Source organism: Sinocyclocheilus rhinocerous, unplaced genomic scaffold, assembly GCF_001515625.1.
Source record: "Sinocyclocheilus rhinocerous isolate Xijiao unplaced genomic scaffold, SAMN03320098_v1.1 scaffold411, whole genome shotgun sequence".
In the NCBI taxonomy this organism is placed as follows: domain Eukaryota; kingdom Metazoa; phylum Chordata; class Actinopteri; order Cypriniformes; family Cyprinidae; genus Sinocyclocheilus; species Sinocyclocheilus rhinocerous.
In genome coordinates this window covers 1520157-1537862 of record NW_015640493.1, presented here as the reverse complement: position 1 = coordinate 1537862, position 17706 = coordinate 1520157, and the positions used below count along the sequence as shown (strand labels likewise).

Below are 17706 nucleotides of genomic sequence, written 5' to 3'. Positions count from 1 at the left end.
CTGTTTTTTTCAATGAAGTATCATATGTTTTTATGTATGTTTTTAAAATGAACATGAACAATGACTACTGTAACAGTACTTATTTACTTTAAGAAAAAAAAACATTGTTTTAAAATATTCTTGTAAAGTAACATGGGGCCTAAATAATGTGTCTAACTGACCTCTCGTGCATTAATGGTGGAGACCTCTGTGATTCCTGCGACCTGAATTTCTCCCTTCGAGTCCTCTCTCAGGTCCAGAAACCCAGATGATGGATTCAGCAGGTCTCTTATCATCTCATTATAGATCTGAAACACAAGAATTAAACAGATTAAAGACCATGCTCAGATTTCAAGATTACCATCATTGTTTATGCATTTGACATTTACATTCATTCATCTGACAGACTCTTTCATCTGAGGTGGCTTGCAGTGCATAAATATCAGAACGTGCAATCTGTGACCTTTCCATTACTAGTAGCATGCTCTACAGTGGAGCACATGGACAAATGCTGAAATTTGTGAAACATGTACACGCATTCATCTCACAACACTTTTCATGTTTTCATGCCCCAAATACTCAACTATTGCTTGCATCAATAATAATATGATTACATAAAGTAATCAACACCTTGGAATTTCAACCAATCAAAATCCAGAATCTGTGGTACAAACTGTCCTATACAGTATTTTCAGGATGCTAGTGTGGAGAGATGAATGTTGGATTTAATATTTTAGAGTATTTCAATAGGCTTCATTCAACCCCGTTTAGAACAAGGCCACATCCAGAGCGCCATCTGTGGTCACCTCAAAAGCTCTCAATTTAAGTCGTCCTGAACGTAATATTTCATCACTGTCAGTGAGGTCACTGTGAGGTGCCGTAAGCATGTGATAATTTTAGGGTGATGCTGATGGTATGAAAAGAATCCATTGACAGAGAAAGAGTAGAAGACCTGCTAAAGATATAGATGGATGGAAAGAGAAAAAAACGGGAGGATAAACCGGGAGGTCTGAAGCTAAACCACAGAAGCCGAGAATAAAAATGCTTTCTCTCCAGGGAAGCGTCCCCTTGAGCATTTGGACGGCCCAATGTAAACAGGAGTTTTAATGTGAAGGTGTAAGAAAAGCAGTGGACAGGAGAGCATTGTGCTCTTTACTGAAGGTTGCTCTCTCTGTTTGTGGACGGAGTGGCTTACTCATAGGTCTGCACATCCCAAACACCCCCTTTAACCTAAAGAAGTCAAACAACAAATCTGTGTATCTACGTGTGTATGTTATGGTGCTTGAGCATACTCAATGTGTGTTAGTGAGTGCACACAGGTTTATTAAAAATATATTTCTAATAAAAGTATAATGATAATAATAATATTTTTTTTTTTAATAAAATAAAAAAAATATATATACATACATACATACATACGTTCTGTAACTATATCGAATTATTAACTATTTTTAATATGCTTATATAATTAAAATATAAGGTTCAAGTGCATATTATAAAAATAGGAAAGGACTGTCTGGGTTTCCACCAAAGACCTGAGGTGATGTCTGAACACTGTGCACACGGATATTGCAGCACTTTCACCATGGTAAAGGAGAAATAACACATTGTCAAGCGACAAGCAGTAAATGCTGCTGAACCGATTATGATTGACAAAATGGGCAATGAGACTGTCGAGAAAGAATGTGTGACAGAGAGAGAGAGAAAAAAAAAAGACACTGAGAGAATTGAAGTTGCTGTTGTCAGCTCACACATGTGATCTCAAATGCACATGAATCAACTGTCAAAAACAGGACAGAGCTATTGAGTTTTAAGGCCTGGGAGATCAAATGTGAAAAAATCCCAAAGACTCACACTAAAGGAGGTACCCGAGCTCCGAGCTCAGCTCAGAGAGAGAGAGATACATATATATATATAGAGAGAGAGAGAGAAAGAGAGAGAGGCCTATAGTTTAATTTATATTTTTGAACTTAGCATTATCAAATTATATAATATTAGGCCTTGCAAGTCAGCAGGTATTTTTCTTTCAAGATGCAGGGCTGTGTTATTTGGCTTGTCACATAAAAGCATAGTGATTTGCTTCTAGGCTAACGCAGTAGGGGATCAGGGTTGCATGTATCTGTTTTGAGTAAACTTTGGACAAGTCCATCACAACTCAGTGGGGAAACAAGCTTTCTAGTATCATTACAACATCACTGTAATCAAAGATGCTGAGATAGTCACTAAGCTGACAAGATTACCCCTCCCTCACGCAAACAGAGCTGATCAACAGACATGCTATCGGTCGCTCCGCACGGGCCTGATGATTATCTTATCACATAACACTTAAGCTGTTACCTGTTTTTTAAATTGTTTAAAACTGAATGAGGCCAATTTACTTTACTGTGTGCATTTATTTAGCATGACAGTAGGGTGACAGTATCTTTACAAGCTCTATATATCAAATCTCCAGGTTATATGCGAGGGGGAAAAAAAGACAAGTGGCTGCTAAAATCCTATTTAGCAACCAAATTAATATCTCACCTCCAAGTAGGACATTGAGACATTGTACTGCATGTCATCGCTGGTTTCTTCAATGGCTTTGAATAGGTCGTTTAATGTGCGAACGTAGATACCAGGTTCTCTGTCCGTTCCCAGCATAGTGTAAGTCTTCCCACAACCTGCAGACACACACATCTGCTTATTAGGAACACAATTTAACCTCATTTTATTTCCTGACATCATACAATGCCATTTGTGCCAAAATACAATTTTTAATTATTTACGTTTTATTAGTTGCATCATTCCTGCTGCCTGTGATACAGAACAGGCTTACCAGTTGAATATCTGTGCTCTAAACTACACTACCTATCATAAATGTTAAATAATTATAGATAATTAGCATATGTTCATCAGCATGGCATTAACAGAATTTTTTTAATCAGTGCATGTGACTTTGTTGACTGTTCCGTAAACAGGAGAAAAGAAGATCAGGTTGATAAGGCTTAATCCTTGTGCCCTAGTAGTGCCCAGTTTGTCTGTGATTTTTACTACTTCGGACATATGGCCACTGCAGATGGCAATTCCGTGTAAGAAAATACATGCATAAATAATGGGTGAATTTTTTACCCTTAAATGCATGGATGTTTCGCCAATCATTATTACATATTTGGGTCTTTAGCGACCCGGACATATCCATCACGGATGAATCTCTAACTGCTGCAATAGCATAACATTCTCCTGATATTTTAATAGCAATTACAAAAGAATAAAATAAAGCATATTTTGTTACCTTTTAAAACTTAGAAGGGTTCAATTTGAGCAGATGATTTTACCGTCACTGTCAGCGTCAGAGTGCATTTCCCAGCACATTCAGCATCTGGCTCATATTTGCGATCTCAACCATATTCTCAAAACTTTCAGTGACTTCAAAATCAATATTTTGATCGCTGACAGCTTATTCACCACACACACACCTTTACAATTTTTTTTCTTCTTATATTGTTTATAATGAACAGCCCTGTCGAAAATAAAACAGCATATGCTGGTTAGATATGTTTTGAAGCATGGTTGCTGGTTTGAGCTGGTTTAAGCTGGAGCCAGCTTAAACCAGCTCATGACCAGCTAAGGACCAGCACATGACCAGTTTGGGACCAGCACATGACCAGCTTAAACCAGCTCATCACCAGCACAGGACCAGCTTAAACCAGCAGCCATGCTTCAAAACATACCTAACCAGCATATGCTGTCCCGGGTCGCTAAAGACCCAATGTATGCATTTAAGAGTTAAATTAACCAGACCTGAGGCCAATTTAATTGTTAGACGTAAAGACACAGAGGATCTACCAACACACATTTATCAAGCAAACAGAACAATGTGTTTATGCCATGGCTGTGGTTTTGCATAATATTTAAATATACTTTACTGAATTTAAAACCCTACTGATTTGATTTTCTCTCACACATACACTTTGTTTGTTGTGCAATTGTTTCTGTGTGAGTATGACTGGGCAACATTGCTTGTAATGTTAAAAATTTACTAGCTCTAAGTAGGGTTGGGTATCGTTTTTTTTTTTTTTCCGATACCGGTGCCAAATCGATACTTTTAAAACGGTTCCGGTGCCTGAACCGATACTTATTTTAAAAAAAATATATGCACCCCCAAAAAGAGTGCAAATGTTAAACCCATAGCAACAGTTTAAAAGTAGCCCAATTCTGTGGAAAAAATGCTGACTTGGCAACCCTGCATCCAACAAGAGCTACGGGAGTCAGCTTTGATAGCGGCTTCCTGATGCGCCAAAATTATATACAATATTAGAATGTTTAAAGGAGTGGACACGAAAATCGCGGGAGAAAAACACATGTTGCGGGAGCAGGTGACAATGGTCAGAGATTCAGCTGGAGCGAGATTAAGAAAACAGCCGAATCCCGGACATTTTGGGCAATTAAGAAATCCCGGCCGGACGCATTTTTGTAGGTCCAAAAAGAGGACATGTCCGGGGAAAAGAGGACGTATGGTCACCCTAATTTATAATCTATTGCTAATCGATGTATTCTTTTTAAAGTAGCATATGGAACATATTTTCTGCCTCATTCTGTAACAAGAAGCCTAGCAGATAAAATTAGAAGTAGCATTAGAATAGAGAGTGCTAGAGTTAGAGGGTCAAATGAAGATGAAAGAGATGTGTTCTCAGCCGTTTCTTGAAAATATTAAGGACTCAGCTGCTTGGATTGAGCTGGGCAGGTCATCCCAACAGGAGGGAACAGTTAATGTAAAAGTCATCTGTGACAAGAAGCCTCATCAGATCACAAAAGGTAGCATTTGACTGGTGTTGTGGAGTAAAAAGTTTATAATTTTCTCTTTTGTTGGACAACAGGTTTAGAAATGTGAATACAAGGGAGGATTAGCTTTAGTCATTTTAATTTAAGCATGGTTAGCTTAGTTAACGGAAGGCTACCTGCTGCCATCAAAGCAAATGTAATTACTGCATTCACGCGCTCCTCGGATGCTCTCATTTCCCGAGTTGTGCTTTTAAGTCGGAATGTGAAAACAACATGGACACTCTCGTTACTACAAAGATGTGTTGGATTTGTATTATTAGAGCTTTCCGACTTGAGTTCACGTGCATTTTCTCAGTCGGGAAATTATTTTTCATGTGCAGTGCCGTTTCGGAGAACCAGAGGACAAATATTTCAATTGATCGATCGCTCAGGCATGGCACCGAAATCTGCGTTCGGATTCGGTTCTAGTACATACCGGTTACATAGGTACCGGTGTCATATTGGTACCGGGTTTCGGTACCCAACCCTAGCTCTAAGCCTTTTTTTAGTCATTTAAGTTTAAATCAAAGGCACTATTAAAAGACTGTAATACAATTACCAAGATATAACACAATTGCTAAATCAATCAATCAAAAAATCAGGAGCTGCATTACAAATCTTAATTCTTGACTTAAGATTAAAAAAAGTTTTATTTCTTCAGTGAAATTTCCATGGTTACTAAATCCGGTAAAAAAAAATGACATATTGCCCAGACCTTGGTATGAATGTGTCTGTGTCTGTACTGACCTGTGGGTCCGTAGGCGAAAACAGTGGCATTGTACCCTGATATGAGACCTTCAATCAAGCCTTTAGTGGTGGATCTGTACACCTCATCCTAATGAAGGCACATACAAAACATGTTGTGTGTATTTTCATCTGTTTCATTCAAAGACACACAGTAAACACATATGCATTTAAAAGAACAGACAAATAATTGCATAAGCGTGATCTTTTTGAAAGCATGTTAACTTTTGTATATGCATGTACTTTAAATCGATCCACCCTTACAAACATACAGACACAAACACAGAATGGGCTTGCCTGCGTGGCTGAATAATCGAAGGCCACATCAAACATGTAAGTCTTCTCTCTGGATCGATGAGCTCGAAGAATATCATCTGGATCCTCCATGGGGTCCATCAACACCACCATCTGAAAATGAGGGAAAGAAAAACATGAAATAATAGCACATTTGGTTACATCTTATAGAGTGTATCTCAAAACAATTTTCGTCTTTTACTCGCTACCTGACAACATGCTTTAGTGGTAATCACAGCTAGCTATCAGCTAACATTAACTACAAAGGCCATTTACTTCGGTTACGGTGACACAGAGTGTCGTAACAACACCTCTAAATAGAAATATCATAATGGACACGGCTAGTGTGGTTTAAAAGCAAAAGGTGAGTGTGTCATGATGGAAGACAGCGAGCCTAATTTAGCTTCTATTTTTACATCTGCATTTTAGAAAATGTTGCTGATGGGAGGTCAGCGTCATTTAAGGAGCCCATTGGTGGCTCTTATGGCTCCAAATGTAAAAATGAGGCTGAATCTGGTTGCATCAGGAGCACCACTTGTTCTGAAGGGCCTCAGGATTCAGAGCCAATATTCAAGTTAGTCAGGGCTCATTAATAAAACACACCCAAATGGTTTGATGACCCGTTCAAACACACAAACACAGCTTTCTCTTTGAAGCCTCTCAATTGAAATGCAGCAGAGGAGATCTGACTTTTAAAAGAGGCCAATTATAACAGCACAATGCAAACATAATGACGTTCTTAGCAAACAGAGGAAGAGAAAAGACTGGGTGAGGAACCGACTGACAGAAAGGTGGAGACAAGGTGAAAAGGGCAAAAAGGACATGCCTCACTGTATTTCTCCAAAGGGAATGGACAAAATGTTAATGCACTGTTTTACACGTATATATTATGTTATGCTTATTGCAAAGACAAACACGGGGAGAGAGAGATACCCTACTGTTCAAATGTTTGTGGTCAGTATGATGTTATTTTTTTCTTTTAATTAAAGTGCCCCTATTATGGATTTTTGAAAATTACATTTCATGCAGTGCAATGTAGCTGTATGTGAATGTAAACAGTCTGCAAAGTTGTAAAGCTGAAAGGTTTGGAAAGATGAATCTTCGAACGAATCATTTGAGAGTCGCCAAGAAATAACACAAAATTAAATTTGACCTTGCATGCATGTAAACCTGTTGTTGGGGCCAAAACTCCCAAAACCAAATTATGAACCTTTCAAATAGCATAATAGGGGCACTTTAATACCTTTATTCACAAAAAGGATGCATTTAATGGACTAAAAGTTATGCAAAATACATTTATAATGTTATAAAAATATTTATATTTCAAATAAACGCCACTCTTTTGAACTTTCTATTAATCAAAGGATCCTGAAATAAATGTATCATGGTTTTATCAAGCAGTTTTATGTAAAAGTAATGGCTGCTGAAAAGTCAGCTTTGCCTTCACAGAAATAAATTACATTTAAAAAAAATATTAAAACAGAAAACAACTATTTCAAATTGTAATATTATTTCCCAATATTACTGTTTTACTGTATTTTTGATAAAATAAGTGCAGCCTTGCTGAGCATAAGAGATTTTTTTCAGACAACATGAAAAATTAGTAGTATGGTAGTTGACATTGTATACCTGCTTGTCACTCACTTAAGGAAACATCTTCCAGGAATATTAATGCACATGAGTCAGATGTGTCTCATGCATGTGTTTGGTTGTTTGTGAGGGGTTTATTTACTATGAGTGCAGTTATAGTGCTCTCAGCCATATGGTACGTGAGTTTATGTTATCTCACCATTCACACAGTGACAGCTGTAGAGTGGCAGTTTGGCCAATCCTAATGTTCTTAAGACACCAGTGCCAGTATATTTTACATGGCACGAGAGAATGATGCACTGTAATGAGTACTGGGTCACTGATCGGGTTCCACTCACCTGAAATGATCCCTGCTCTTGATAAGGCCAATACTGTACACCTACTGTATGTTCTTGTGTAATGCCACAGCTGGACAGAGGGTCTATTAGAGTGGATGCATAAATGGTCTGACCATGACTGGGCTTTCAAACAGGTTCTGTGCAATGACGTAAAGGTTTAGGTGGGTGTAGTTTCTGTTGTCCCACACACATGGACTGACACACACTGAGAGATTGATATTCTATCAGCTGTGCATGGTGTGTCAGAACAAGCTGGGTGGGCAGTGACATGATTGACCTCATGGATAGTAGACCTCTGTTCTTCATGGGTAAATACAAATCCACAATTTTTCACTTTCTCTTTAGCAGATAGTTAGAGCCTCAGACATGAGAAGCTCTGTGTCATCATGAAACCTAACAGGTGTATCATATGCATTGTACGGAAGAACGACATTCATCTTCCACTGTTCTTTTAATTACTTTTCTCGCTAGATAGAGCCCCTGGGTGCTTTGGTTTAATCATACCTGTGCAAATAAACCCTGTGACAATCAATGTACCATAAGGACCAATGGGAAAGACAAGCTACTGTCAGTGTCCTTTCCAAAAGACGTTTGATTGCTGCTAAGCAACTATTCCATTAAGTGATAAAAGACAGAGTTAACAGGAAAGTACGTGTGATAACGACTGTACAATATCTAGAGCAGGAAGTATGTGAAATCTCAGGTAGCTGGAATTTACTTGAGGATGTGTCTTTCATGCATATGTATTTCCAGAAGGCCAACTATTCACTAAAAATGTTTTTTATTGGTCTTATGACGTATTCTAATTTGTTGTGAATTGGTGGGTTTTTGTTAAATGTGAGCCAAAATTCAGTCTGTGTGCATTGAATTTATTTAATACACGAGTTTCACAATTTGAGTTGAATTACTGAAATAAATGAACTTTTCCACGACATTCTAATTTATTGAGATGCACCTGTATGAAACCATTTGGGGAAAAAAAACTATTGAAATCAATATTCGAATATATGGATAAAAAAAATAATCAAAACATTAACTTGTAGGAAAAAAAAAAAAAATCTTTTAAAATATCAGTTGCCCATCCTGGATAATTAAAAAGCAACCTCAGAGCAATAAAATTTGGGAGATTTCATCTTAAATCATCCTTTTAAAAACACAGCAATGCTGTCCAACACTGGCGAAAACACAAGCCTGTCTGACCGATGAGAATCACTGGTCAACCATCTGAAACCAGCTGTTTCTGAGGTCTCCCCTCTCAGTCTCACTTCACAAAGGAGAGAGCAAAAGGGGCCCCCATTAATGGGCTGCAGGTTATTCGGGAAAGCCATCTTTGGTTTCCACCTGCATAAAGGACGGAAGGCATTCACCTGGATAGACACTAACTGCTCCACTAGTCCTCTGACTAATTCATACGTTCATAAAGGTGACATGAGAGGTGACATGAGAGCCTTTAGGCATCATTACACTGCACAATACTTTATGAAATGCCAATCAAATGATCCCCCCAATGCCATGCTAATGCACACACCTATCTGCAACAAGTTCATCTGCTCATATGAGTCGGTGCACAAAAACAAAACGAGCCATGCGTGAATAAAGGGTGCTAAAATTAAAAGCGGAGCGTGGTCGTGAAATATTAAAAGGCGTCAAAGATCAGCCAGGGTCTGTGCAACAGCCTGCTAATGCACCGACATGAAATCAATTAGCAATATGGTGTTATTTAAATAAGCACAAAGAATGGCACAGTCGTTGGGGGCGACAGTCCAAGTCATCCAGGCGGATGGAGTTACCAATTAACCACGGGGTGAATATTAGCAGCAAAAGGAGGTGAATATTGGGATCTATCCAGCTTATTAAAACACAGCAGTGGTCATAGTGTATCAGAAAGGAGGTGGAGGGGTTGTGTCGGCTCCCGCAGGATGGACTCACTGAACTATTGTGACTCCATAGCCAAAAAATCTGAGATGAGATTCAGTCAGATTCACTCCATAAAAGTAGAAAATATTTATGTAAAGTAGCATCATACTAAACATGAGGCTCGTGTTTACATTTTTTTCTGTTCTGAAAATAAATGCTTCCTATTGTTTAGTGTTTGACAAAAGACATGATTATACAGTAAATATCAGAATCTCTTCAACATGTCTTACTGAACATGAACTTATTAAAGCTAATAAAAATAGACAAAAACAGGTTAAAGGAAGAAAGAAAAAAAATGTAGAAATTAATATAAATGAAATTATAAATAAATAATACATAAATGAATACAAATAAATACATATTATAGAAATTAAAATAAATGCAAATATATCTTTTTCACGTTTCCTTGGTTGGTAGATGCACTGGGGACCTGATTATAGCACTTAAAACCTGGAAAAGTCAGATTTTCATGATATGTCACCTTTAACTAAATTTATTTATTACTTAACTTAAACTTGTGTGCCGTACATAAGACATTTTTCTACATTTGAAAAAGTTAAATAAGCTGTTGTGGTGTTGTGAGTAATAAAAGTACCTTTGATTAACTATGTTTAAAATACTACAAAATGCAGCAGCTTTCTGTCATATTAAAGCACAGTGTCATTTCTGTGCCATTATTTCCCAGTGAGTCCTCTCATTTTTCATTATTCACACGAGTGGTTACTTTCACCCCAAACTCACATCATTTGTTTAAATTGCGTTTTTGTCTTGCTTAAACAAACAGAGCAATGGTTTGGTGCTGATCTGCACGTCTGAAACACATGCACCAACGACGCGGCTCAAAATGTTTTCGTGTTTTGACTGAGCAGGACAAATCCTAGGGGAGAACAGGGTGAGCCTCCTAATGAATAAAACTACTCTATCCGACAGGTAAAGAGAGGAAGAGGGAGAAAAACAAGGCAGAGAAAATGAAAGAGAAAGATGAGCTACTGACTGCATACTGAGCGGTTACATGAAGCCAGTGATGAAGACAAAGATATGAGGAGGTGTCAGATTGACCCACAATTATGCAACAACTTGACAGAGGCAGACAGAGTGATACGATCTGTCCATATTACTGATACAGGCATTGTGATGTGTGTAGACTCAGCCATGCTTTTTCATAAGAGAGTTCGGTTCTCAAAGGGATCACCTATGAGTCACTGATAAAGCTGTGATGTAACACGGGCCATATGATGCTACCCTGGGAAATAAAACCCATAGCGGCAAATCCACTGAAGTCAGCCTGACTCGAACAGCTCAGGGATATGAAACCGCCAGCCTGGCACTACTGAAACATGCACACAATAAATGAAAGCATTATTCCTTTTATGTGGAAATGACAATTGTTCACATTGCACATAAAGCTAAAATTGTTGATGAAGATGTCTAGGCTATATTTCACCACAAAAAAATAAATAAAATAAAATAAAAGTGAGAAATATGTCATTATATTTTGCTTAATGAGTGAAAAATTATATATTTTTTAGATTTATTTGGGCCTAGGATTTTTTATTTATTTATTTATTTTTTTTTATTGTGGGAACTATAGAATTTTTTTTGAATGTATATATATATATATATATATATAAATAAAAAATGTAAATTCCTTTTTTATTATTTAAATTATTATAATGAATGTATACATATTAAATAATACAATTAAATATAAAAAATAATGTATTCATATTTTTTAAAAACTAATATTGTGATTACTTTTGAATAAAGATAATTCAAAACAAAAATCAAATGCTTAAAGTAAAATAAAGGAAAAATATTCAAGGTAAAAAGAGAGCGAGAGAGAGCATTACGGTAAATAAAATAATATTAATAATTAAATAATAATATATATATCATTTTAAATAATTAAAAATACTTAACTGTGGTGCTGACTGCATACATCACAAGGTAATATTTTTGAATATCATGTGGGTCACTATTTGGGTAAAGAGTAAACAAAAATCAGTGAAAAAACTTGAGTTAAATGAACTTGAGTCACATATGGCAAGTAAGTCAGGCTTTAAGATGAGATGTCAGCCATCTGAGATACTGAACATCAGTAGACAGATGTTTGTCTTTATGTGTCTCTTCATCATGTGCAGGTTACTGTTTGCTTGTGCACCCATAGTGATGCATGTATGTGCATGCTGGTGATAAAACATGCATGAATGCAGGTGTGTTTGCGCTGAAATCTATGTGCGCATCTCCTCCAGATACTATGTCCCCTCCCTTTATTGTGTGGCACGCTAGTTGTCATGGCTACAGAGAAACGGGAGTGGACAGACTCAGACACCTGTTGCTATTAGCCTGATGGAGAATGGCGGTGAGAGGGGGGCAGCTGTAGAAGAGGGGCCTCATTGGGGGAAGAGACACACACACACACACAATCAGGCAGGGTTGTAACTCACTGTAACACACACATTGCAAGCAATATATCATTGACAGATGGCTATTCTGCTCCAATGGTTAGGGTTAGAGGAAAATAGACCTTTAATCATAGCAAGAAGAGGAGAAAAGAGAGAGGAAAAGAGCAGAAGAGATGCATTCGTTATCTTGTCCCATTTCAATCTCTCTGAATAGTTCACACAAACATTTAATTGACCATTATTTTGTCATTGACATGTTGTTCCAAACCTGTATGCTTTTATTTATTGCTGAAACACAAAAAAAGTTTTTTTAAGGTCTTTCATTTCATAGTGACCACACCTGTTGGGCTCAAAAAGGACAGGAAAAAAACAAAAAACAAAATATTATAATCATTATATAAGTTAAAAACAGTTGTACTACTTGATATTTTTCTGCAAAATGTGATTCATTATTTTTCAAAATTCTTTGATAAATAGAAAGTTCACAAGGACAGCATTTATTTGAAATATAAATATTTCACAACATTATACTGTAAATGTCTTTTCCTGTTACTTTCAATCAATTTAATGCATTCTAGCTCAATAAAAGTATTAATTAATCTCTTTAAGAAAAACGAATCTTAATGACCCCGCACTTTTGAATGGTAGTGTAAATTTAAATCTGTTCCTTACATAAGCTATCATATGGCTTCTGAAGACTCTTGAATACATGGTAATGCATGATAATCCACAGAAGAAAGTAATACAAGTTTGAAACAACATAAGGGTGAGTATATAACAGAATTCTCACTTTAAGGACTAAAATAAGTATCAATGCTTCAATAACTAGACACCCTGCTGGGATCTTTAGGATCTTTACATGGTGCGCACACGCACACACACACACACACACACACACAAATGTGTCAAATTTCCTTCACACCTTTAATGACACTTAATGAGTTTGGTCACAGCATCTGCAGGTGTGATGCCACATTATATTAGGCAGATCAGTTTCACACTTCATATGACACATCACTGTCCTCACCACTGAGTCAAAGACAGAGGGAATTTTCCTTACTGAGGATATTACAAGAAAATATACCACAAGACAAATTAACATTTCTGAATGAATGAACGAATGAAAATAAAATAGCCTGTTATCAGTGTGATGAATAAAGGTATAGTTGATCTTTCCTGAAAAAACATTAACCTTTTTGTTGTTCCTCAGAAGAAGAATCAATAGTTATCTCTTTAACCTTCATCAAGAAACTCTGTGTAACAACGCAGGGATCCATGCACCTGTCTGAACATGAGGTTTCCTCTCCATGCTGTGCTCTGGAGATACGACAAGCGATTCACAGAGCCGTCCACTCTGCATACGTGACGTCTCTAGGCCTGACGTACAAGGCAGCATCACACAATAGGTCCAAACACAAACCTTGCAGCTCCGAGTCTTGAAAAGGCTGTGACCTTTGAGTGGCCCTTTTAAAGCCAAGAGCTGTGCTTTGAGAAGGTGAAAGCTATCTGATGGGCCAGCCACCCCCTTCATTCCACTCTTTCATTTCATCATCCCTTCTTTCCTTCTCCGACACAGCACCCCAACAATGGTGTCTCCTCTTACAAGGGCCTTGAGTGGCTCCTCTGTTCTAGTGCTGCCAACCTGATACATGCTACTTGGCGATGCTTGTTCCTTTACTTTTTTAACATCTCCCTTCTTTAGGCCACTCTGTGCTAGGCTATGCAAGGCCAAGCTAACCGGCTATAAACATACTTGGCGTGCCTGCAACACAGTAGGGAAAAAAGCCGTAAATCAAATAAGTCGGGTGTCCAAATACTTCAGTTTCAAGAAACAGTAGTGAATAATATCTGGATAGTGTACTGCATCCTTCTGAAGAGTGCAAGAGGAACCACTTTTGTGGTTAAATTGTCCTTTATTTAACAACATTTGGGTAAATTCAACATGGGGTCATTGGAAAAACATTTTGAAAAACACTCCCAAACTGTGTCTATACATACAATTCACTGTCATTTCCAGCTTACATGAACATAAGTGGCAGTAAAACACCAACAACTTTTATTCTTTATGATTATGATTACAGGACCAAATGATCGATTAATAAGAACTTATGTCCCCATGGTTCCTTGCACAATACTACGCTATGACCTCAAATACAAATTTACCATAGTGCATGATTTGTAAACTAGGCTAATACATTTTGATGGCTGCATCACGTAATCAGCTGCATATGTACGGCTTTTCTGATGTAGTAAACTTGCTTGGTAGCTCACCCAGTACAGCAATGCACTTGAATTGTGCTTTTACAAGTCCCATAAACCACAAGCCACTATAAAAGAGCAATAATGTGTACAATAATTTGACACAGTCATAATTGTGTCTAAATCTAGAGAAAAAGGCAAAGGCAATAACAGTGGCTGTTCCAGTAAAACACAAACCAATTGTGTAATATTGGACTATTAGTCAAAATGCAAAGGGACTGAAATGGAGGCTTGGTTTTATGTTAGTCTTCGCTTTGGCCGTGTGGTTGCATTTACATTGTCCTTGGTCTAAGTACAGTTTCCTGGCAACTTGGTCAAAACACTATAAAGATGGAGTCCATAACACTCTTTTAATCTCAATACGGTCTCAATATCATTGGCACTGACTCAAAAATCAAGATCATGCACTGAAGAAGTTCTTGCTCTACTTGTGAGTCAACATTTGAGATACACACCAATGCATCAGGTCACATCAAGGAGGAAAAACATCACCAAATTAACAGGTCCTGACATGCCTGGGAATGAGCAGGGGAGTCACCGATACAATCCGAGCAGAGATTAAACCGGAGGTAAAACTTCACAAACTTAATGATCTCTGACAAACAATAAATCCTTGTTGATACCAGAAGGATAACAACCCAATATTTTTAGAGTCTCAAGCTGATCTGCATTCTCTCTGATGGGCTTTAAAGTTAATACAGTGAAAGGAGGTTAAACACAACCGGACATGCACGTACAAGTGGCATCCTGTACTTCTGTACTTATTTTCCCAAGATTACCTTGGCATTTGTACAACTTCACAGCTGGGACGATCGGCATCCACCCAGCGCAGAATGAGGTCAGAGGCCACTTTCAGATCAAGACATGGAGGTAAGCATTGGACAACAAAGTGGGACATGACCGATGGCTCAGACCACATGACAGAGATTTGCACCCTGAGGTCTAGTCAGTTTTGTCAACAAACTTTTGTACAGAGCACAGTAAAAGACAAAAACAACAGTGCAGGCTGTACTAACCAATGGAGACAACATTTCCACATAACACTATACAACTGGCAGTTAAGGAATTCAAACCTATCATACATTGGATACATAAAGGTTACAAAATGAATGAAATAATGATAATTACTAAAAAACTGACAATTCTGTGAGCACACTATATATGACATGTAAAGATGTTACTGAGAAATTGAGAAATATGATGAAGAAAGGCCAAGTAACGCCAAGATTATAGGTTCGATTCCCAATAAAAACATTAACTGAAATGTATGTATATATGCCAAAATCAGTATTGTATATGGTCGGTATTGAAGTCAATTTTTTATTTTACGCAAAATGCGATATCCGCAGAGTTATTCTGTCATGTGGATGATCCACGACTGTTTTTATGTTTTGTGATAGTTGTTCATGAGTCCCTTGTTGGTCCTGAACAGTTCAACTGCCTGCTGTTCTTCAGACAAATCCTCCAGCTCCTGCACATTCTTTGGTTTTCCAGCATCTTCTGCATATTTGACCGCTTTCCAGCTGTGACTATATGATTTTGAGATCCATTTTTTCACTCTGAGGACAATTGAGGGACTCATACATAAATACAAAAGGTCAAAACATTTACTGATGCTCAAGAAGGCAACACGATGCATTAAGAGCTGGGGGATGTAAACTTTTGAACAGGATGATGATGTGTACATTTTTCTTATTTTAATTAAAGATCATATTTTTTTCATTTAGTACTGCACATTAGAAGCTACATAAATACATACGTTTCCCAGAAGACAAAATAAGGACAATTTACCCTGATCATCCAATTCAAAGTTTACACCCTCCAGCTCTTAATGCAGCGTTGCCTTCTTGAGCATGTATGTGAACTTTTGAGCACAACTGTATATATATACAAGGCTTTATCAAATTGCTTTTGCTGCTATTTTATATTAATTCTATATATGTTTTACTTTAGATAAACAATTGAAATTCAAAATATATAAGCAGTCATATAATTATCAAAAATAATTACCACCAAATAATCCATTGGCAAACAGAAAACTACTTGCAGATTAAATATTTCGATAGAAAATAAATGCACTGCATAGTTCTTTGAACGCAAAACAAAAAGAAAACTTCAGTGGGGCTTCACACTGAGCTGAACGTGTCCAGCTGCGGTTTCTCTGGACTCCGATCACGTATAATCTGGAACATGTTGAGTTATTGTGCTTGGATGAGCAGGTACAAAATGGCACCATCACCAATGTTTTGTCCTGTCTGCTTGGGTCAGTATGACCTTACATGACTGTTCTTGTGAGAAACTTATCCAGAAGCAAATGAAAAATGACATGACATTGGCAGCAATTCTTCACAAGTCTTACTGCTGAGTATCATTTTCACGTGCGAAAAGACACCAAAGTATAACCTCTCCAAACCAGGATATCCGACCTTGATGATCACTCACATGCACCGAGCACAGCCTCATGCACGCACCTTTCATCAGCACTCATCAGCAGGAGAAACAACATGCTTCCTCCCTATGGGACACAAATGATAAGAAAAAAAAACAAGCAATCTACCTCACACTAATTTTGGCTAACAAGTGCAAAAGTGTGAAGCCAACATGAGCCTCATTATGAATGAGCATGCAGGTCAGCAGGAAGGTGCAGTGGGACTGAGTCCAGCGCAAGATAATACCAAATAACAGCCCATAATAATCCCTCTAAGACCACAGAGAGCTTTAAAAAAGCTTTATTACCTCAGATATCAGTGACTAAGACCGCTGAGTGCTCTTCTGAGAACAGAGAAGCTCAATGCAACCTGAGAGCTCCTAGTGTCCCTCTTAAACGGAGTTCCTATCTATCTATCTATCTATCTATCTATCTATAGTATATAAATCAAATGCAATACAAATGCAACTTACAGGCTGCTAAGACCAAACATGATCCACGTGGGTTACTGCCTATTGCCTGTGCAGAGAATGAGAGCTCAGGTAGGGTTGAAGTTGAAGCTTTGCCAGACCATAGCTTGTGTAACAGGTATCGAGTGCCACACGGGACAAGACAGATCCAGCTACATTTCACCGGCTGCCCTAAAGCAGGAGAACTGGGCGAAGTCCAGCGGAATAGAACATTTACATTGAGAGCATGCAAATGCACACAACACATTTTTTATCATTTACTGATTCCATATCAAAATACTAGGGATGCTCCGATCAGGATTTTTGCAGCCGATACTGAGTACCGATTTCTTGTCATGGTGATCGTCCGATACCGGTGCCGATTCTGATGCTTCAAGCTTTATACAGACAGTTTCATCGGGCGCACGCGCCTGGCCTGAAGTTAACTTCCGGTCTGTGTTTGTTTATCAGTCTGGCTATGGCGCCGACTACAAACGCAGTTA

General features: G+C 37.8%; 1 protein-coding gene across 1 annotated transcript in view; it reads right to left on the bottom strand.

Moving 5' to 3' along the window:
* kif19 (kinesin family member 19) overlaps window positions 1–17706 on the bottom strand; it is a 48702-nt gene that overhangs the window by 10110 nt on the left and 20886 nt on the right. The window contains exons 3-6 of the mRNA XM_016569382.1: window positions 5821–5931; window positions 5527–5614; window positions 2503–2639; window positions 162–287 (exon numbers count right to left, since the gene is read on the bottom strand). Of these exons, the coding sequence (XP_016424868.1) occupies window positions 162–287; window positions 2503–2639; window positions 5527–5614; window positions 5821–5931 (462 nt within the window). The remainder of the gene's footprint in view (window positions 1–161; window positions 288–2502; window positions 2640–5526; window positions 5615–5820; window positions 5932–17706) is intronic.